General features: G+C 43.1%; 1 protein-coding gene across 1 annotated transcript in view; it reads left to right on the plus strand.

Annotated features, from left to right (window-relative positions):
• Window positions 1-409: 409 nt before the first annotated feature.
• Window positions 410-23,728, plus strand: part of LOC124622474 (myrosinase 1-like) — a 36,948-nt gene continuing 13,629 nt past the window's right edge. Inside the window, exons 1-7 of the mRNA XM_047148182.1 lie at window positions 410-555; window positions 770-903; window positions 6,515-6,649; window positions 16,578-16,700; window positions 16,778-16,958; window positions 22,853-22,947; window positions 23,087-23,234. Of these exons, the coding sequence (XP_047004138.1) occupies window positions 420-555; window positions 770-903; window positions 6,515-6,649; window positions 16,578-16,700; window positions 16,778-16,958; window positions 22,853-22,947; window positions 23,087-23,234 (952 nt within the window). The 5' untranslated portion in view covers window positions 410-419. The remainder of the gene's footprint in view (window positions 556-769; window positions 904-6,514; window positions 6,650-16,577; window positions 16,701-16,777; window positions 16,959-22,852; window positions 22,948-23,086; window positions 23,235-23,728) is intronic.

Consider the following 23,728-nt stretch of genomic DNA (forward strand, 5'->3'; position numbering starts at 1 on the left):
TAGAATTTTGTTGACTCATACAATTACTCCAAAAGAATAAACAGTTATTGCATTTTTAATTTCGAATTAATATTTATCTAAACTAACAGTCATTTATTTCCAGGTAATGACTGACGACTTTCGTTTTTTTCAGGGTCTACATTGCTTATTATCGGACCCACGCGTTATTGAGACGAGAATACAGTGAGCGTAACTGATAAGAAAGTCTCTGATGATAGCACTGTGTGATACTCAACAAGCTACTTCGGTATCTTTCCGATAATATCGGTAAGAACAGCGGCTCCAGAGAAACATGCTGATTAACGGACGATAAAAGAAAATTTGCTTTTTTTATCTAACTTATGAAATTATAGCCTAACTTCACTATATATATGTACAGCTTGCAGCAGGTCGTACAAAGGCTCTGGACTCTCTCAACGATGAGGCTGCTGATCACCTTTACGGCTGTGTTGGCCGTTGCTTCTGCACAGAATGCCACCAATCGATTCCCAGATGACTTCATGTTCGGAGCTGCAACAGCCGCGTATCAGGTCGAAGGAGCCTGGAATGAAGATGGTGGGTTCAGAAGTATTAAGTGTATTCCACGGCAAATTAACGAAGAGGAAAAGAAAACTATGCATTTGAAAAGGCGTCGTTATGCTTAGCGTTTATAATAACGTGTGCGTTCAATACGTTCCTTACTGTTGCTTGTCCAAGTCAATAATATGTATATGTATACATATAAAATATGGCAGTAGTTAATGGATTGTATTATTTATTGTCTGTACAGGCAAGGGAGAGAGCATTCAGGACTACATGTTCCACAACCATCCGGAACTCATCATTGGAGGTGACACCGGTGACGTCGCCTGCGATTCTTACCATCAGTACCTGCAAGATGTGCAGATGCTGAAGACGCTCAACGTAAGTACAATTTCTAATGCCAAGCATACCAACTTCTTCTTTTGCAAGTTGCAACGCCACACCTGTCTTTAATTGTCTCCTCATCTTATTCGGGATAAAAGAAAACTGCTGACTGTCTCACCCATTAACACAACTCCACAACTCCCGAAACTGTGCTACCTTTTCTTGTGAAAAAAAAGAAAGAAAGAATTAAAACGTTGAATCCATATTCAGACGTCATTTGGTTGGGTAATCATCTATGGGCGAACTACATGGATACTCTGCAAATCATATTCAGTTGCCTGGCAGAGGGTTCATCGAATCACCTTCACAATTCTCTATTATTCCAATCTCGTACAGCGCTCGGAAAGAATGAACACATATATTTTTCCATACGGGCTCTGATTTCCCTTTATTTATCTAGGTGATCGTTTCTCCATATGTAGGTCGGTGTCAAAAAAATATTTTCGCATTCGGAGGAGAAAGTTGGTGGTTGGAATTTCGTGAGAAGGTTCCGTCGCAACGAGAAACGCCTTTCTTTTAATGACTTCTAGACCAAATCCTGTATCATTTCTATGACACGCTCTCTCATATTTCGCGATAATACAAAACGTGCTGCCTTTCTTGGAACTTTATCGATGAACTCCGTCAGTCCTATCTGGTAAGGATCCCACACTGCGCAGCAGTATGCTAAAAGAGGACGGACAAGCGTAGTGTAGGCAGTCTCCATAGTAGGCCTGTTACATTTTCTAAGTGCCCTGCCAATATAATACAGTCTTTGGTTAGCCTTCCTATGTGTTCTTTCCAATTCAAGTCGTTCGTAATTGTAATACCTAGGTATTTAGTTGAATTTAGGGCTTTTAGATTAGACTGATTCATCGTGTAATCGAAGTTTAACAAGTTCTTTTTAGCACTCATGTAGATGGCCTCACACTTTTCGTTATTCAGGGTCAACTGCCACTTTTCGCACCATTCAGATATCTTTTCTAAATCGTTTTGCAGTTTGTTTTGATCTTCTGATGACTTCATTAGTCGATAAACGAGAGTGTTATCTGCAAACGATCGAAGACGGCTGCTCAGATTGTCTCCAAAATCGTTTATATCGATAAAGAACAGCAAAGGGCCTGTAACACTACCTTGGGGAATACCAGAAATCACTACTGTTGTACTTGATGACTTTCCGTTAATTACCACGAACTGTGACCTCTCTCACAGGAAATCACTAATCCCGTCACATAACTGAGACGATATTCCATAAGCACGCAATTTCACTACAAGCTGCTTGTGTGGTACAGTGTCAACAGCCTTCCGGAAATCCAGAAATACGGAATCGATCTGAAATCCATTGTGAATAGCATTCAACACTTCATGTGAACAAAGAGCTAGTGGTGTTTCACAGGAACTATGTTTTCGAAACCCATGTTTACTGTGTCCCAATGGACAGTTTTCTTTGAGGTAATTCATAATGTTTGAACACAATATATGTTCCAAAATCCTGCTGCATATTGAGATTAACGATATGGGTCTGTAATTTAGTGAATTACTCCTACTACCTTTCTTGAATGTTGGTGTGACCTGTGCAACTTTCCAGTATTTGGGTACGGATCTTTCGTCGAGCGAACAGTTGTATATGATTGTTAAGTATGGAGATAATGCATCAGCATACTCCGAAACGATCCTAATTGGTATACAGTCTGGACAAGAAGACTTACATTCATTGAGTGATTTAAGTTGCTTCAATACTCCGAGGACATTTACTTACACGCTACTCATGCTGGCAGCTGTTCTCGATTCGAATTCCGGAATATCTACTTCGTCTCCTCTTGTGAAGGCATTGTGGAAGGCTGTGTTTAGTAACTCTGCTTTCGCAGCACTGTCTTCGACAGTATCTCCATTGCTATCGCGCCTAGAAGGCATAGATTGTTTCTTGCCGCTAACATACTTCACATATGACCAGAATCTCTTTGGATTTTCTGCCAGGTTTCGAGACAAAGTTTCGTTATGGAAACTGTTATAGGTATCTCGCATTGACGTCCGCGCTAAATTCGAGCTTCTGTAAAAGATAGGCAATTTTGGGGATTTTGCGTCTCTTTAAATTTGGCATGTTTGTTTCGTTGTTTCTGCAAAAGTATTCTAACCCGTTTTGTGTACCAAGAAGTAGCAGCTCCGTCGTTTGTTAATTTATTTGGTATAAATCTCTCAATTGCTGCCGATACTATTTATTTGAATCTAAGCCACATCTAGTCCACACTTATATTATTAATTTGGAATGAGTGGAGATTGTCTCTTAGGAAGGCGTCAAGCGTATTTTTATCTGCTTTTTTGAATAGGTGTATTTTTTTGCTAATTTTTCGAGGGTTTGGGGATTACAATATTCAGTCTCACTACGATAACTTTGTGTTCACTAATCCCTGTGTTAGTTTTGATGCTCGTTATCAACTCAGCATTATTTGTAGCTAAGAGGTCAAGTGTGTTTTCACAACCGTTTACTATTCACGTGGCCTCGTGAACTAACTGCTCGAAATAATTTTCAGAGAATGCGTTTAGCACAATTTCGGATGATGTATTATGCATACCTCCGGAATTAAACATGTATTTTTGCGAACATATCGAAGGTAAATTAAAGTCACCACCAACTATTATCGTATGAGTCGGGTATGTGTTTGAAATCAAACTCAAGTTTTCTTTGAACCTTTCAGCAACTGTATCATCTGAATTGGGAGGTCGGTAAAAGGATCCAAATATTATTTTATTCCGGTTGCCAACTATGACCTCGACCCATACTAACTCACAGGAAGTATCCAATTTCGCGACGAGATTAACTACTTCAGACAGCAACAAACACACTACGGCCAACCGTGTTTAGCCTATCCTTTCGGAACACCGTTAGGTTCTTCGCAAAAATTTCGGCTGAGCTTATATCCGGCTTTAGCCAGCCTTCAGTACCTATAACGATTTGAGGATCAGTGGTTTCTATAAGCGCTTGGAGCTCTGCTACTTTCCCAACACAGCTACGACAATTTACAACTTTTATACCAATGGTTCCTGTATCTATTTTTCTTCCTGAGTTCAGCCTGCACCCCTTGTGCATGATGCCCTTCTTGTGTTTTCCGGAGACCCTCTAACCTAAAGAAACCCCCAGTCCACGCCTCACTGCCCTTGCTACCCGTGTAGCCGCCTCCTGCGTATGGTAGACACCTGACCTATTCAGCGGAACCCGAAACCCAACAACGCTTTGGCGCAAGTCGAGGAATCTGCAGCCTACACGGTCGCAGAATCGTCTGAGCCTCTGACTCAGACCCTGCACTCGGCTCTCTTTCAGAGGTCCGCAATCGGTGTTGTCGGCTAAGCTGCAAATGATCAGCTCTGCTTTCATCTTGCAAGCCAGACTGGCAGCCTTCGCCACTTCTGTTAGCCACTCGAATCCAAAGAGAATCTCTTCTGATCCAAAGCGACACACATCACTCTTACCGACGTGAGCAAACACCTGCAGTTGCCATCCGGGAGGCCCTTTTACATACCTGGAATAACTCCACCCAGTATGCACACGGAGTACACATTGGTTTTCTTACCCTTCTTGTCAGCCAAGTCCCTAAGGGGCCCCATAACGCGCCTAAAATTGAAGCTCCCAATTAGCAATAATCCAACTCTCTGCAACTGCCCCGATCTTGCAAGCTGAGTGGTTTCCTATGAAACAGAACAGATGACAGCATCTCGCTCAGCGACAGCGTCAACCACAGACAGCACCTGGAACCTGTTTGTCAGACAAACGGTGGAGGCCTTACGAACGGCCTCCTGGGAAGCCTTTCGCCGTCTGCTTCGCCCCGGTGTGAACTCCCACTCGACCACAGGTGAAGGGTCAGCCTCATTGCGAGTAGTAACTGCGTTGGCCACCGGTGAGGACCGATCGGATGACTCTGACGTGCTGGACGTCCATTGGATCTCCACAGACGGCCCAAAACAGTGGTGCCAATCCACTGCAGCCTCATGCTGTGTAACCGAAGATTTCACAGCCTAAAGATGAGATCGAAGTGTCACCAACTCGGTTCGCATCCGCACACAACAATCGAAGTCCCTGTTCATACTAAAGACCGTGGAAAACTAAACTATGCAGATAAACGGACTATCGGCACGTGCCCCGCAGCTCTATTCTACCTGATGGAAACGCACGAACTGTGTCTAGTAATACGCAGATATTCGAAAACCTAACTACCGAAGCACTCAGCTGAAACTAAATAATTTGCCCTTAATTAGGAACTTGTAATATGTCACACAATTGATTTACTTTCCGACTCAAACGAAAATGCGACAACTGTGGCTATTAAATGTTAAATTTACACGCAGGAACTCAAGAAACTAATCGATTAAAGCACACATATGATACAATAAAATTCGCTCCAAAAACGATATGAAGAGGGGCTGTCGTCAACGATGAACTTAGTATTCATGGAATAAGTGTTGAAACAGATAGGATGGAAAAGGTATTCGGTCTGGTACTTTCCAAACAAACAATGCAGTCTTGTAGTTAATCGATTCAACTGAACTATGGAAAACTGTGGTGAAAACAGGATCTGAAACCTATTCGTCGCTTTTGTAAGTTAGTGCTTTAACCAGTCGGCCATATAACCCTTTCGCCCGAAACTCTCGTAGGTTCTCATGTTGTGTCCTGATATACAGAGGTGCAGTATTCCTCTATTTCCCAGTGGGTCACATTTGTGTTGGTTTCTTGTTAGTGACAGTGATGAGTACTTGTGGGCTACCTTGGCATTATATTGTTACTGTGGTTATTACGGAAAGCAAGATAAGATAGGCGGGAAACAGAACGGTGCCGCGTATTATACTCGTTTCCGTATTGATGCGAGAGCCTACGAGCTTATGTTTCCAATATTATAAACCAGAAGAGCTGTCATAACACAAACTGAAAAAGTTAAAACGAAAGCCTCCATTCGAAAGGAGTTTCTATTAGCCGTTCCTTTTGGAAATGATGTAATTCTACTTTAGTAAATTTAATCAATTTACACGCTTTGAATGTTTATTTCAGGTGACTACATTTCACTAACTGAGTTCCGGTTGTTTAACCGCGGGTTATTTGTAAAAATTCCTCGTCATTTAGTATCGAGTGGCGAGGAAGTATATTACAAGTAATACAGTACTATCTAAGATGTGTGTAGTCCTTAATTTTGGGCCTCCACTGCTGAATCCAACCATCCATTTAATAATTAAAAAGTGCTCTTGTTGTATATTACACAAAATTTCTCCTTCGCTTTCGTTGTATCTATCAATGTCTATTTCTAAATCTCTGTTCATAGATCTAACAGATTTTCTGAGTTATAAATAATTTCCAGGGTTATTTCATTAAATATTCTCTTAGATTACAAAAATGCAGTGTGATTTTATCTTAAATGTTCTCAATTATTTTTGGTTTAGTCCACAAAGCGCAAAAAATTATCCAAGTGTAAAGATCCTCCGGCACACTATTTATTCTTCTATTATACTGATTTAACCCGGCGTTTAAAGTTTTAGATATGTCTTATTCGGTAATTTCAGCATTAATACGCGATTTAACAATGAGATATCAGTTATTAATCCCCATTCATTTCGTTGCAACTATTAATACTTCGCTGTCCAACAGGCAGACGTGTACCGATTTTCCATCGCCTGGTCACGAGTGTTGCCTAACGGAGACCTCGACGTCATCAACCAGGCTGGTATCGACTACTACAACAACCTCATCGACGAGTTGCTCGCCAACGGTATTCAGCCTCTTGTAAGTAGAGTATTAAAGTATTCGCATACTCTTTCTCGTGTAGTAAGCTTATCTTCCATTTAGAAACACTAATAAGCAACGTATAGTGTAATTACAATTGATCCCGAAACGAAAGAAAAAAACCAGCATTGCTTATTTACAGCCATGCCAAAGTTAAGGCGGAACAACACGCTAATTTTTCTCCGACATCTTATAAGTAATGAGACCGAAACTGCTTTCCATGGCAGCTGTCCAGTTCACAATGTAAATTCAGTCACACGCTTTGTATAAAATGTGTGATAAAAGATAATTTTGATTGACAATCTTTAGGCGCATGGTATTATACGTTGTGAATAGCACACCCCAGAGATATGCACCGGTTCGGGGTGAAATTGACGGAAACTGCTAACAAAAATACTCCTAGGTGACCAGAAAGGACATAACAAGAGATTTAACGATGCGAATGTACCTTGCTTGCCCTGTAAATCAACGGTCCATGTGGCTGTACAGAAAGCAATTGTCATCAGCAACCACCGAAGAAACCGGTATGAAGATGGTCCATTGCGTTAGCGAGAGTAGTACAATATGTGATCAAAAGTATACGGGCATACCCAAAATCATACGTTTTTCTTATTAGGTACACTGTGCTGCCACCGATTGCCAGGTACTTCATATCAACGACGTCAGTGGTCATTAGACATCGTGAGAGAGCAGAATGGGGCACTTTTCGCACTCACGCACTTCGAACTGGATCAGGTGATTGGGTGTCACTTCTCATACGACTTTAGGCGAGATTTCCACTCCTAAACATCGCTAGTTCCGCAGTTTCCGATGTGATAGTGAAGTGAAAGCGTGAAGGGACAACCGCAGCGCAAAAGCGTACAGGCCGACCTGGTCTGTTGGCTGACAGAGACCGCCTACAGTTGAAGAGGGTCGTAACGTATAATAGGCAGACATCTATCCAGACCATTACACAGGAATTATAAACTGCTTCAGGATCCACTGCAGGTACTATGACAGTTAGGCGGGAGGTGAGAAGGATTTCATGATCTAGCGGCTACTCATATGCCACAGAACACGCCGGTAAATGCCAAACGGCGCATCGCCTTGTGTAAGGAGCGTAAACATTGGACGAGTAAACAGTGGAAAAACGTTGTGTGGAGTGAAGAATTACGGTACACAATGTGGCGATCCGATGGCAGGGTATGGGTATGGCGAATGCGCGGTGAACGTCATCTGCTAGCATGTGTAGTGCTAACAGTAAAATTCGGAGGCGGTGATGCTATGGGTGGTCGTGTTTTTCATGGCGGGGGCATGCACCGCTTGTTGCTTTGCGTGGCACTATCACAGCAGAGGCGTACGTTGATGTTTTGAACACCTTCTTGATTCCCACTGTTGAAGAGCATTTCGGGGTTGTTGATTGCATATTTCAACACGGTTGTGCACCTGTTCACAATGCACAGCCTGTGACGGAATGGTTAGACGACAATAACATCCCTGCAATGGACTGGCCTGCACAGAGCCCTCACATGAATCCTATAGAACACCTTTGGGATGTTTTGGAACGCCGACTTCGTGCCAGGTCTCACCGACTGACATCGATACCTCTCTTCAGTGCTCTCTTCACTCCGTGAAGAATGGGCTGCCATTCACCAAGAAACCGTCCAGCACATGACTGAACGTGTATCTGCGAGAATGGAAGCTGTCATCTTGGCTAACACCATATTGAATTCCAGCATTACCGATGGAGGGCGCCACGAACTTGTAAGTCATCCTAGGTGTCCGGATACCTTTGATCACATAGTGTATCAGAAGAGTAATCTCTGTGAAGGTGCGTACCTTCGTATGATACATTGTAATGCCATTGAGTTTCAGTATTGTTGCCTAAAGAATCCGAATGAATGTTGTTGTTTACTGGATTAGTCTCAAGACTATTCCAGAGAGGGCCCGTCCGGTTGGCCTTGCGGTCTAACGCACGGCTTTCCGGGGTGGAAGGAACGCCGGTCCCCGGCACGAATCCGCCCGGCGGATTTGTGTCGAGGTCCGGTGAGCCGCCCAGTCTGTGGATGATTTTTAGGCGGTTTTCCATCTGCCTCGCCGAATGCGGGCTGGTTACCCTTATTCCACCTCAGCTACACTATGTCGGCGATTGGTATGCAATCAAGCTCTCCACGTACACGTACACCACCATTACTCTACCAAGCAAACATAGGGGTTACACTCGTCTGGTGTGAGTCGTTTCCTGGGGGGGGGGGGGGGGGGGGATCCACCGGGGGCCGAACCGCACAATAACCCTGGGTTCGGTGTGGGGCAGCGGAGGGGCGAAGTGGACTGCGGTAGTCGTTGTAAGGTTGTGGACCGCTGCAGCTTCAGCGGGGAGGGAGCCTCTCCGTCGTTTCTAGGTCTTTGGTTCACATAACATTCCAGAGAGGAAAAAACAACCACAAGCAGTTGGCCAATACGTACTCTTCGGGAATTTGAGTAAACTTGTGTGTCACGACGTGTGTGGTAATAAATACTCATACCGATGACTCAGTAACAAAAATATTATACATGACAGGCTATTTGCCTCAGCTTTACATGGATACCACCAAGTACATACGACCGGTTGATATGTCTGGCGAAGTGGTAACGAATGATATGCACAAACTTTCGCGTGAATCAGTTGATGTAACAGTGTAAATCGCTTCAAAATACCTGCAGTGGTTCCTGAAATTTGCCTGAACATACAAACAGAAATCACGTAGGGGACTTCAATTTATAATATGTAGAGATACAGAAAATTCCAGCAGTATGCAAGGTGGTCGTAAACAGTATGGGCTGCGAGGGATAGCCGCGCAGTCAGAGCGCCATGTCACATTTCGCTCACCTCGCCCCTCGTCGGAGGTTCGAGTCCTCCCTCGGGCATGGGTTTGTGTGTGTGTGTTGTCCTCCGAGTAAGTTCGTTTGTGTAAAGTTAGCCACTTAGGCCGTTGGGCGTTCAAATTCAAAAGACCCGGCGGATGTCAGTATTTTCATAGCGTAGATGATAGCGCACGAGACTGCTCAACCATCGGCTCTGGTTCGATTCCTATTATCGTTCGAAGTCCAATGTTTGTATCGCTCCCTTGTTTAGTTTTAGGAAATCACACGAAGAACACGTTTGGCGACACCGTCTCTGGCGGGCCGATTCAATTCACGCGCCCAACGACCTGATTGGGTAACTTTAGTGCTAATTAACTCGGAAACAGGGAAACGAGTCGAATTTTTTTCTTAACATTTATTTCTCAACACAACCAACTGTGCAACATGCTTACAAGCTTTGCATACTGTTTCTCTACATACCTACTGAACTGCACGGAAAATATTTCGGTGGCTGTTCAGGGACATTTTGTGAGTAGTTTGGTTTAAGAGCCCCGTGGTCTCCATTGGCTTGTAACAGAATAATAACGTATTTATAATACCTATTACTTTTTTATGGGAAAATATCAGACCAACAGAGGAACAATCTGTAATACGGCAACACAAAGCTCAGAGTAATGCGATAAAGCAGCAACTTTCAGTGGGCTGCAGAAGGAGAGTAATGGGGTTGGCTTCACGGGGAAATAACTGAGTATAGCTTTGTTCTGGCGCTCTTCCATTGCACTGAATGAATCCACAAACAAAGTGCTTTTCGGCAAACTCTCTGTCAGTAAACTTATCCGTACTGCTGTGTATCATTATTAGCAAACTATTGATTCAGATGGAAGTAAAACTAGGCACAGTCGGGCCGTATCGAAAGCAATCTTAAGATCAAAGAGTAGCGTCGGCTCTGTTGTTGTCAGCATGTCAATAACATGTACCATGAATGTTTGGAAGAAGTGTTTCCAAACAAGACACACACTGCATACCATCGACATTCTCCAGTGTTATGGAGATATAGTCAGTGCAGTACCGATAGGAAGCTAATTATACGAATGAGTAGTGTCTGCACCATCACACATGTCCAAAAGAACAGACACTACGTGGAATCCGCAGCTGTGATGTACATCATGTAAATTAAAGGTGGAGAGGGAGGGGAAAGAAAAGGGAAGAAACTAATGATATCAGCTGCGTATGGACTTTATCCGGAATCAGCGGCGATGAGTGAAAATGTTTGCTGAACCTGCACTTGAACCTACGATTTCCTGCTCACTAGGGATTTGCGTTAACTACTGCGAAAACCAGGCACACTTCTTATTACAAATTTAAGGAATAAATTGGCACGCAACCCAGCTGACAAACGTACGCACCTGTCCCACCTATCCGCAGTCCCTGTCCACACTGCACTCGCATGTTAATTTTAGATTCCCGCGGGAGGTCGAGAGTAAAGCAGAATCCACCCTGAATGTTGCATATTCGTTGTCCATCGAGCCGAATCATATGAAAGTGTGATATCTGTTCTCCCAAACAATGAAGCAGGAGGTCCCAGGTTCGAGTCATGGTCCGGCACACATTTACACCAGTCGCCACTGGTTCTGCACAAAGTCGCAATGGAACTGTTATCATTAGTTCCTTCACTTTCCTTTTGTATGTCCCTCCTTTGCCTTCAAATTTCATAATACCCATCACAGCTGCGGATATAAGGTAGTGTCTGTTTTTCTGGACATGTTCGGAAGAACAGATACCACGCAATCATATAACTGGTTCACCTCGATGGGCAACGAACATACAACCCTAAGTGAGGATGCACATTTACGTTCGACCTCCAGCGGCAATCTAATATTATCGAGCATGGAGGACACGGATAGGGAATGCGAATAGGTAGCGCTAGGTGGGAGTTTGGGGTAGCTGTGGACGACGCCGAGATGGGCCACGCATTTGCGATGAACATATTGTCCGAATGGGGCAGTGGTTTGCACAACTGCCTAGCAAGCAGAATATCCCATGTTCGGGTGCCGGTCCTGCACATATTTTCACTTATCTGCGTTGATTATGTATAAAATCCCAATGCCGCTGACATCATTAGTTCCTTCTGGTTCCTTACCTTTCTCTCCGTTCCGCCTTCAACCTACATAACAAAGACAAATGAAAGAAAGCAACTAATTGGACTGCTACTGGTCCTTGAGTCAGAGTAGACCACGCATCCCTTACACAAAAATATTGATCAACTTCGGTAATTTTGACGTTGGATTTATCGTTCCCCCTGCAGGTACCAGTGTTATAGGGTTAAGCACCGTCGGCGGCGGAATAACTATTGACAGAGCACAGGATTGAAACACGGAAGGACTGGGAAGAAATCCGACGTATCGTAACAATCATCGTAATGCATGAAGGGAAACGACGGGGAACTACATCTGGATCGCGAGGTAGGTAGTTCGACAATTGTCTTCCAAACGCGAAGCTGACATCTTAACCACTTTGCCATCTCCTATGGCGAGAGTCATAGTACTGTTCATTGTAACACGAGTATTACAAGTTAGGCAATGATAGAAGAGGTCAATAGGAGTTATGTGATAGCAGCAAGTTGATTTCATCGATTGCAGCGTGTAACAGACAGTAATTGTTAATGTACACAAAAGTATGAGACCGTATAACCTTTTTCACTTGCAATAGGCCAATTGCGCACAAATAAACAATTAAACATACACTTACGGTTTCTATATTTTCAAAAAAAGTGGTAGTTGTTTTTTGTATAATCTACGAACCCTGTATACAGGAATCTTCAGAATAAGACAAAATGCCACCAAGTGGAATTTAGATCGTATGGATCACGGCCCGTTCCAACAGTATGGTGTGTATGCTACGATCATATCATGTATCGTCGCTCACTGTTTCAGAGGAGTTTATTTTGACGAAAACGTGTTTGTGTAATGGAGGGCTTGTCTTGTTGGAGTGAGTCAGAGAAAACGGTCGGTGAGATATGTTCCTACCACGGTCGCTAGTCATCTTGCAAATCACTGTTGTGTACACTGAGCTAAACTATCCCATCCAACCGATGGGCCATCTCCCCAATCATCTCAGCGGTGCAACACTTTCCTTATTATACTGTGAAATGGGAAATGAACGAAGACAGACAGTTGTGCTTCTCCTGTAGATGATAGAGGTTTCCTCCACCGACGAAGGTGATTACAAGGCTACTTAGAAAACATTGTATCAGAGGTTGAAAATACCGGTACAGTTGTAGATTACCCTATTTTCACACGACCTGTTTCGGACTGTTATAAGCCCATCCTCAGGTGTGTTGCCTCTGGGCGTAGAACAGGGAGAACAGGGAGTCCAGTTCGTAGGCAGCACACCGCGGCTGATACACACGTCGCTCGGGGACCACAGCACAGCTACGACACCTGAGGATGGGCTTGTAACAGTTCGAAACCGGTCGTGTGAAAATAAATTAATTTACAACTGTAGCGGTATTTCAACCTGTGCTACAATGTTCAGTTGAGGATGTTCTGCCAACATGAGTGTTCATAAAATATTCTATGTTGTGTCATGAATGAAATCTTGAGCTAAATGTAGAAAAATGTATGTTAATAAAGATGACTAGGAAACAAAATCCTGTACTGTTCGAATATGGCACCAACGGTGCGCTGATTGACACAGCCACATCGATTAAGTGTCTAGGCCTAACGGTGCAAAGTTATGTCAGATGGGAAGAGCACGTCGGGGACGGTAGTAGGAAAGGCGAGTGGTTTATTGGGAGAACTTTGGGAAAGTATGGTTCATCTGTAAACGAGGTGTGCATAGGACATTGGTGCGACCCATGCCAGAGTACTGCTCGAGCGTTTGGGAACTCCATCTGGTCGGATTAAAGGAATATATCAGAGCAATACAGAGACTGGTTGCAAAATTTGTTTACCGGTAGTTTCGATCAACAGGCGAGTGTTATGGAAATGCCTCATGAACTCAAATCGGAATCCCTTGGGTGTAGAGGAAGTATAATATCGAGAAAATTTAGAGACAGACATTTGACGTTGACCGCAGAACGATTCTTCTGCCAACGAAATTTAGCGTAAGAAACAGGATGATAAGAGAAATTGAGGTCTTTACGGAGGCATATAGATAGTGTTTTATTTTTAGATCGATTTGTCCATAGCACAGCAAAAGAAATGACTGGTAATGGTGCGCCTGCCGCGGTGGTCTAGCGGTTCTAGGCGCTCAGTCCGGAACCGCGCGACTGCTACGGTCGCAGGTTCGAATCCTGCCTCGGGAATGGATGTGTGTGATGTCCTTAGGTTAGATAGGTTTAATTAGTTCTAAGTTCTAGGGGACTGATGACCACAGATGTTAAGTCCCATAGTGCTCAGAGCCATTTGAACCATTTGATAATGGTTCAAGGTACCCTCTATCAAGCACTGTACGGTGGCTTGCGGAGTTTGTACGCAGATGTAGATATATGTGTTAATGTAAATTAGAAAATATACTACACCAAATACTTATTAATTTTCTACTTCGGCTATGAGAGTGGAATCCTATTTTCGTACCTAGAGTTCTCGGGAAGTCTAAATGGGAAACGCAAAGATTTAAATATCACTTCCATTTGAATGCACAGTTTCAGTGTTAAGAAGATAGAAAAGGGGTATTGTAAAATCATTTTCTGGTAGTAACATTGTCGGTTGCCGTGCTTGACTTGTAGTTGTGAAATTACTGGTGTAAAAAAAGTGTACCAGAATATCAGAATATCTAGGGAATAGAACAGGAAGAGCCACGAAGTTATACATTCAGTTGTGAGGAAATACGCAGGCTGTGTGCAGTTTACAGATGAATTCTTTTTTATTTCTCGCAAACCAGTACTTGGCACTCGCACTCCTCCATGCTATATATTCACCAGGAAAATCTTTAAATTGTGCAAATATGGGCCACATATAGATGGTTCCTTCGGTCCCACTGAGGAAGATGGCAAAGTACCTTTAAAAACAGAAGTATGTTTGAGATCACTGCCAATGGTTGTTATTGTTAGAAGCATAACTTGGAAGCCGTTCTTACGTCCATACATACATTTCCTTAGTGCCTCAACACAAGCTCATGCGAAAGCTGTCACAACTCTTTGGTAAGATCACGGACGCTGTCTGTCTTTATCGTTATTCCTCTCCCACACTATTGTTCGTGTGTCCCATCATGTATGGATCAATCGCACTACATAGATTTCCAGTGACTTAGTGTTTATAACTCATGACGCAAACCCATTTTTGGGTTTCACTACACACTTACCGTAATATGAAAGCTGTACATTAAAGTCAGGATACATTTTCATTACCAACTTTGGGTTGCGATTGTTAACGTAAGATCACCTGTAATTAGCATATGAAGCCACATTTGAAGCAGTGTAGCGCGAATCCATCATCCCTGCCAGTTAAAAGTACAGCTATGTGATCAAAATATCCGGACACCCCCAAAAACGTACGTTTTTCATATTAGGCGCATTGTGCTGCTACCTGCATCCAGGTACTCCGTATCAGTAACCTCAGTAGTCATGAGATACGTGACAGAGCAAAATGGGGCGCTCCACGGAACTTTGAACGTGGTCAGGTGAATGGGTGTCACTTGTGTCATACGTCTGTACGAGAGATTTCCACACTCCTAAACATCCCTAGGTCCACAGGTCCCGATGTGATTGTGAAGTGGAAGCGTGAAGGGGCACGTTCAGCACAAAAGCGTACAGGCCGACCTCGTCTGATGACTGACAGAGACCACCGACCGTTGAAGAGGTTCTTAAAGTGTAATAGTCAGACATCTATCCAGACCATCACACAGGAATTATAAACTGCATCAGGATCCATTGCAAGTATTATGACAGTTAGGCGGGAGGTGAGAAGGATTTCATGGTCGAGCGGCTGCTCATAAACTACAAATCACGCCGGTAAACGCCAGATGACGCCTCGCTTGGTATAAGAAGCGTAAACATTGGACGATTGAGCAGTGAAAAAACGTTGTGTGGAGTGACGAATCACGGTGTACAAGTGGCGATCAGATGGCAGGGTGTCGGTATGGCGAATGCCCGGTGAAGATCATGCCAGTGGGTGTAGTGCCAACATTAAAATTCGGAGGCGGTGGGGTTATGGGGTGATAGGGTTTTTCATGGAGGGGGACTTGCACCCCTTGTTGTCTTGAGTGACACTATCACAGCGCAGGCCTACTTTGGTGTTTTAAGCAGCTTCTTGCTTCCCACTGTTGAAGAGCAATTCTGGGATCGCGAATGCATCTTTCAACATGGTCGAGCACCTGTTCATAATGCACGGCCTTTAGCAGAGGTTAAACAACAATAACATATCTCTAATAAACTGGTTTGCAAGGAGTCCTGACATTATTCCTATAGAAAACCTTCGGGATGTTTTGGAACGCAGACTTCGTGCCAGGCCTCACAGACCGACATCGATACCTCTCTTCAGTGCAGCACTCCGTGAAGAATGGGCTGCCGTTCCCCAAGAAACCTGATTGAATGTATGTGTGCAAGAGTGGAAGCTGTCATCAAGGTTAAGGGTGGGCCTACACCATACTAAGTTCCAGTATCAGCGATGGAGGGCGAGACGAACTTGTAAGTAATTTTCAGCCAGGAGTCCGAATACTTTCGATCACATAGTGTATCCTGTATGAATCTGATGACGATGTAAAACTTGTTCCGCACGTCAACGTTATGTTTGTCCGCAATTTATTAAATTGCTAGCATCCTTGCTTATTCACATTTTCACAGATGGCTACGTTCTGCAATGATTACTGGTTTAGATTCCTAGAAATTCCAATGAAGATAAAAACCTCATATGTAGAACGAGGACATAACCGTTTCTTATGGAAGATAATACAATCGACGTTATTATTACGTCACATAGAAACTATTAAATATCTCCAAACCACCAGCTACAAACTTTTTACAGATATCGTCAAAGAAAAGCCATCGTTCATGTTTTGCAGAATTCCGCAGTAGATCTAGGCATAATTACGTGAATCTGATTACTTCACAAAAACATACGCTCTCTGCATCGTTCCATGAAATTTGACACTGTTGTGCCTATAGGTGACGATGTACCACTGGGACCTTCCTCAAGCACTGCAGTACATCGGAGGCTGGCCCAACGAATTGCTGGTCGACTACTTCGTTGAATACGCCAGGATACTGTTCCAAAACTTCGGAGATAGGGTAAGTTTCAGTGTACTTGCAGACGCGTATCACAATCAGTCAGTTGGCAGCATAATTGACGGTCCATCGTTCCACAGGTGAAATGGTGGCTCACCTTCAACGAGCCACATCAATTCACGATGGGTTACTCGACGTTGTGGGTCGCACCTTCTCAACCAGCTCCGGGGATCGGTGACTATCTGGCGACACACACCGTCATCAAAGCTCACGCCCGGGTCTGGCACCTGTACGATGAGGAGTTCAGAGCCACTCAGAACGGTCGGTGCCTCGAGACAACATGCAAGTCACTTCTTATACATATAACTGCTTCAGTAGGTAAATTCCCATGACGAGCCAGTGATCACAGTCTACCGCGATACTTAATGGGACTTGGTTCTGTTGCGCAAAATGATGTGATAAGGGAAACGTGTACACTATCTGATCAAAAGTATCCGGACAGCCCTATGTAATACGTAATTGACCACGACGTGCCATGAGAGAGACAGACGGGCCAGTATAAAAGGGGGCGAGCAATACTGTGTGATCGGTAGAGTGGGAGTAACAGCAGAATGTGTGGATCTGCAGACACCAGTGAGTTCGAATGTGGGAGTAGGCATTCGATATCACTTGCGCATTGAATTCTTCAGGATTCTAAAGCTGCCCGTGGCAACTGATGGTAATGTGACTATGAAATGGAAAAATTTAGCAACAACTACAGCTAAACCAAGAAATCTTGTACGCATGGGCAGGGATCATAGAACACTGCAGACGCTCATTCTCAAATATTGCATGAAATCAGTACAAGTAATCACTCATGGGTTCCAAAGTGCTGCCAGCAGTCCATCTAGCGCAATAACTGGGTTTAGAAAGTTAAAATGCGGCACAGTAGTATAACAGTCAAGATACAGTAGTATAACAGTTCCTCATGCATTTCTGTAGCCAATGCTTAGCGACTTTTCAAGCAGAGTTAAGAGTTACGCAACCTGATAGAGGGTGACTCTAAACAAATGACTAGGAGCAATGAGTAGTGCCATCAGATGGAAGGATTTGAATTTGGTGAACACCTGGAGAACATTACGTGCCGTGATATGTAGTTCTAAAGGTGAAGTGCGGATGTGGGTGTTCTCTATGGTTAGCGTGTGGTCCCCCTATTGTGCTTTAGCGATCACAGCGTTGCGTACTCCTTACAGAAAAAGAAATTGTTCGGAACGGCGGCGCTATCAGCAATGAAACTTGTCATACAGCAGCATCCGTGGTTCGTGGACAAACGGACAAAAACATTCTTGAAATGTAGTGACCTGCCCGAAGTTCTCATCTGAACCCAATAAAACACTTATGAGATCAGTTAGAAAATTTATTTTGCACCAGACCATGGTATCCAGCACTATCTTCCCTGATTCGGGTTTTGAAGAAGAATGAGCTGCCGTCGATACACATCCATAGAAGTGTCTCCGGAGAGGAGAGTTCAAGCCGTTGTAAAGGCGAAGGTGGGACACTCCGTACATTAATATACAGATACTTATGACCAGATAATATAAGCGAAGCAGCGATGATTGAGGAATCAATTTAGTGATGACACTGTCTGAAAGTGGAGAAATGCGCTGACATGGGTGACTTTGCCAAGGAGCTGATTACGATGGCCTAGCGTCTGGAAACAGGCTGAAATGTTGCAATAGTCGTAGAAAAAGGTTGAAAGACTATAAAACACCGAGTAGGACACAGGGTTTTGTATGTCTTCGGAGGAAGCTGACGTCACATACTTTTTAGTTCCGTATACCTTGGTAGGCGGCGATTTGCGGCAGATTAGATGATGGAGTAAGTTCAAGTGTATCAGGACAAAACGATTGGAGTGCATTGTTGAAAGTAAGGCTACGAAACAGAAGACCCCGATGGATTCCAGTGTTGTCCTAACGACGTCGTCAATTACGACTGCAAGTGCGCGCTGGATCATCAAGGTTGAAATGTTGTTGTTGTTGTGGTTTTCAGTCCTGAGACTGGTTTGATGCAGCTCTCCATGCTACTCTATCCTGTGCAAGCTCCTTCTTCTCCCAGTGCCTACTGCAACCTACATCCTTCTAAATCTGCTTAGTGTATTCATCTCTTGGTCTCCCTCTACGATTTTTACCCTCCACACTGCCCTGCAATGCTAAATTTGTGATCCTTTGATGCCTCAGAACATGTCCTACCAACCGATCCTTTCTTCTAGTAAAGTTGTGCCACAAGCTTCTCTTCTCCCCAATCTTATTCAATACCTCCTCATTAGTTACGTAATCTACCCACCTAATCTTCAACATTCTTCTGTAGCACCACATTTCGAAAGCTTCTATTCTCTTCTTGTCCAAACTATTTATCGTCCATGTTTCACTTCCATACATGGCTACACTCCATATGCTGTTTGTAGTAGCTTACCCGCACTCCTATTTTTTTATTCATTATTAAACCTACTCCTGCATCACCCCTATCTGGTTTTGTATTTATATCCCTGTATTCGCCTGACCAAAAGTCTTGTTCTTCCTGCCACCGAACTTCACTAATTCCCATTATATGTAACTTTAACCTACCAATTTCCCTTTTTAAATTTTCTAACCTACCTGTCCGATTAAGGGATCTGACATTCCACGCTCCGATCCGTAGAACGCCAGGCATCTTTCTCCTGATAACGACGTCCTCTTGAGTAGTCCCCTCCCGGAGATCCGAATGGGGGACTTTTTACCTCGGGAATATTTTACCCAAGAGGACGCCATCATCATTAAACCATACAGTAAAGCTGCATGCCCTCGGGAAAAATTACGGCTGGAGTTTCCCCTTGCTTTCAGCCGTTCGCAGTACCAGCACAGCAAGGCCGTTTTGGTTAGTGTTACAAGGCCAGATCAGTCAATCATCCAGACTGTTGCCCCTGCAACTACTGAAAGGGCTGCTGCCCCTCTTCAGGAACCATACGTTTGTCTGGCCTCTCAACAGATACCCCTCCGTTGTGGTTGCAACTACGGTACGGCTCTCTGTATCGTTGCGACACGCAAGCCTCTCCATCAACGGGAAGGTCCATGGTTCATGGGGCGGAGGATTGAACATTGAAGTGTGAACTAATGATAACATATCGCCAGGTTGGATGGATAATTTTTCTCCCTACTCTAGGTCCATGTTTGTGTCTCAATATGTCGTCAACCAGGTGAACGGATGTACAAAAAATGCACCACATCACGCATACAGCCTGATGTGGGCAGCGTTGAGCTATGGAGGAATTTCCCCTGCGCTTCCTTCAAACATGCGGGAGCAAACTAAGGTACCACGAAAGGTGTGGACTATGTAAACATTTGTGAGGATCACGCATACAGACTGATGTGGGCAGCGTTGAGCTATGGAGGAATTTCCCCCGCGCTTCCTTCAAACATGCGGGAGCAAACTAAGGTACCACGAAAGGTGTGGACTATGTAAACATTTGTGAGGATCACCTCCAAAACCAGAATCATGATATAGTTGTTTGAGAAGCACAACAGTGAACGCACATTGATTTCTTCGCCAGCAAATTAGCCTCATCCGAACGAGATGAAACTCATCCCTGATGCTGTCTGGTTCTAGCTGCACACCCACAAACCTCCAGCTCGTAATTTACAGACATTGTGTGACCTGTGTGTAGACATCGTGTGCTACGTATCTCTGAAAAACTACGAAGTACGCGTCATTTCCATGACAACTAAAAAAGCTGTTGTAATGCATTAAATAGGTGTACCAACGTGCTATTGAGCAGGTACTCATATTGTTTTGGCTGCTCACGGCAGCGCAAAACATGGATGGCAGAGTTTTTCTAGAGTGGATGACAGCGGCTGAAGAAGATGCATATGCATTACCAGCTGATTTACAGTCATCTGCATAAATGTGTTTTGTCCTGACAACGGCGGTGATGGATTTTGGCATGGACTGTTCGAGACAATTAATGTGTTGGGGAATCACTCCGACCAATTACTGCTCAACTGCTACTATCGTGCCAAAGAGACTGCTGAATTTAAGGCGTACGCATCTCACTTAATTTCATTTCCACTACGGCCCCAGTTAGTTGTGACTAAAACTCCTTGTTGCCTAATATATATCACACGTCAGTACAGCGTTGCCACTTGTGCACTTGTGAACATTAATAGAATCCAGACATTTTCCACTTTCGAATAAATCTATTAACTGCCAGAAGTGCGTAATTTTCGCATTAACCGCCCTCACCCTGTCACAATCTTTTACCACATGTGTAAAACGACTCATGAGTCCAGTCGACTTAGAATATAAACACCGTTGGCCATTATACTCCTTTTTTCAACGTGTCCACTTGTGATGAAGGATGGATACTCATAAATTGTTTAGCTCCAGAAAGTAATCTCCGAAAGAGCCGCTGCCTTATCGATTGCCTACAGGCTGTTAGCGGTCGCGAGAATCTATGACGACCCATGTTACCAACAAATTGGTGCTCACAGAGGCCAACATCTGACTCTAATTTCCGGCGAACCAAGGTAATCACGGCATACCCCTGACAAAGTAAGATTTGAAACGGACAGTGCCCGTACAATCTCGAAGGTCGTTCAGTCACGATATTACCGTAATAAAGTGCGATGATGTCTAAATGTTGCACTTTCTGTGCTTGACTGTTACGCTGTAGGCCTGTATGAAGTTCCATAATATGACGATTATTTCAGCCACTTACATTTCCCAAGTAGTAGGTGAGCTGTTTTTCTAATACAAAAACTAACTCAGTTGTTGATGCGTGTACTCTACTATGTTGTAGTCAACGTAAGTAGTGCCAGTTTAAAGAACGAAATAAACAGCAGGAAGATTTTATAATTACCCGTAATATGACAGGAGTTTCAACAGTGGATGGTCAAGGTCAAGAAATAGAAACCTGCAATTGGCGAGAAAACTAATAATGGCAAGCTGTATCTTTCTTCCTGAATAGCATCAAGTCAGTTAAATGCATTCCCCATTGAGAAGAATATGCATGTACTAGGAATTTTTCAGAGTTCACTTGATGTGTTCTCCCATTCCTCCATCTGCCCACTTTACAAGTTTCTTTTACCATATGTAGTATTGTCATCTGCTAAAATATGACGAAAGACGAAACAAACTTGTGAACACCAGAACACCATGTTTCAGAGTGCTCAGTGATATGTACAAATACATATCACGGATGGAAGAGACAATTATGTTTCAGTTTTCTCTTCACGTGTTATCTAAAAGCTATACAGGGCTATCTTAGTGAACGTAAGATCTATCGTATTTGCAGATTGTATTCACGAAGGAATCACAAGTTATTTTTTTCTTTTCTTTCTGATATACTTGCAGGGTTAAATGATAAGCAGAAGCCATTAGATATCTTGTTCAGTTTAACAATATTCATGTTATTCTTCTGATATTTTAGAGTTATTGAAAAAGTTCCCCCATTGTTCATTCAATATCCAGCAACTTGGAAGGAAAAAAGCTGTCCGCAGTATACATGTACACATATATGGAACATGTTTGAATCTCATTGAAGTGGTGTGAAATCGTGGTGCCACAAGATCATGTTTTAGGTTATGACTAAATATAAGAAATTGTTATTTTCCGTCGTTTTGCACATGACGCGAGTTTTATTTTTGTAATTGACTAGTTTGCAAGGAGTCCTGACCTTGTGAAAACAGCAGTAGTCTACAACCAGTAAACTGTATCATATGTGCATTAGAATTTGCTGCATATCCTTTCAGTCCTGAAACTGTAAAAAAGTGAAAGGTCATTTTATTCCAGATATTGTAAATAAAATTTAACTTTTTAAGTGCCTTCCTTTTTTTAATTTATATTTGTAAAAGGGCCATTTGATTTTCTCTTCTAAATTACGAAATTAACGTAAATAAACCACGTTCCCTGAGTTTACAAAACAAGAAATAAAATTGTTAGTGTAAACTTGTTACAGCACTTTGTTTCGCTTACTCGACAACGAATAAAATTGTTAGTACCAATGAGAAGAAATACATAAGATTATTTCTGTGTTAGAAATGAGGATAAATGTCTATTTGATATCGGAGAACGTTGGATAAACTGAAATTATAGTTTCTGGTCCATCAGTATTATTTTGTGCATAAATTTAATGACTATGCACAATCATTTATAGTAACATGATCTGATCTTTATGTACGTGGTTGTTTTGATATACTTTGCAGGAAGTGTGGGAATTACACTTAATATGGACTGGCCTGAACCAGAGACTAACTCGACAGAGGATGCAGAAGCAGCGGAAAGAGCAAGACAGTTTGTGGTGGGTATTGGAGTTCTGTAACTTTTCAGTGTAATGTTAATTTCTTAGAGGGTGTAACATATAATAATCACGTCACGTGAATGGTATTGTGCTACATTGACGATTGTGAGAAAACTAGGGTGTAAATTGTATATTGCAGATGGGTATATTCGCACACCCTATCTACAGTCAGGATGGGGATTATCCGGCTGTGGTGCGACAGCAAGTGGATGCCAATAGTGAGGCTGAGGGACGGCCCCGATCAAGGCTACCAACCTTCACACAGGAAGAGATCGAGTACATTAGGGGTGAGTAACCAAGCTCACAGCAGTAGAAGTACATTGGGGTTCAACAAGTGGGGGTGTAACGTTAGCCAGTACAGGCACTACATGAATGTGATATAAATAAATCATATGTTCGTCCATCTTAGATTCGTCAGTTCTAGCGATATTTTCTTAGTGAATCACGTCACAAGGAGAAAGTGGAAGTTGAGTTTCGTTCGATTAGAAGTTCTTGGCATACATTTTGCTAGTATCGTCCTGCAATCTGTCAACCTCAAGGGTAAAAGCACAGGTTTTGGAGGCTACAAAGGTACTGATTGTAATGACCATTTTTTTCCAACAATATCATTCTTCTTGTGGACTCTTCCAGCGTTGTTTTCCTTAAAAAGTGAAAAACTTAATATCACACTATGCTCCATTTTGTCAGTGGCTAGCGAAATTATGCTTTGTCTCTTGTTGGGTACTGCTGTACTGTGCCACGGTGTACCTGGAGAGCAGACACACACCTTAAAACAAACGCA

Source organism: Schistocerca americana, chromosome 7 (assembly GCF_021461395.2).
Source record: "Schistocerca americana isolate TAMUIC-IGC-003095 chromosome 7, iqSchAmer2.1, whole genome shotgun sequence".
Taxonomy (NCBI): domain Eukaryota; kingdom Metazoa; phylum Arthropoda; class Insecta; order Orthoptera; family Acrididae; genus Schistocerca; species Schistocerca americana.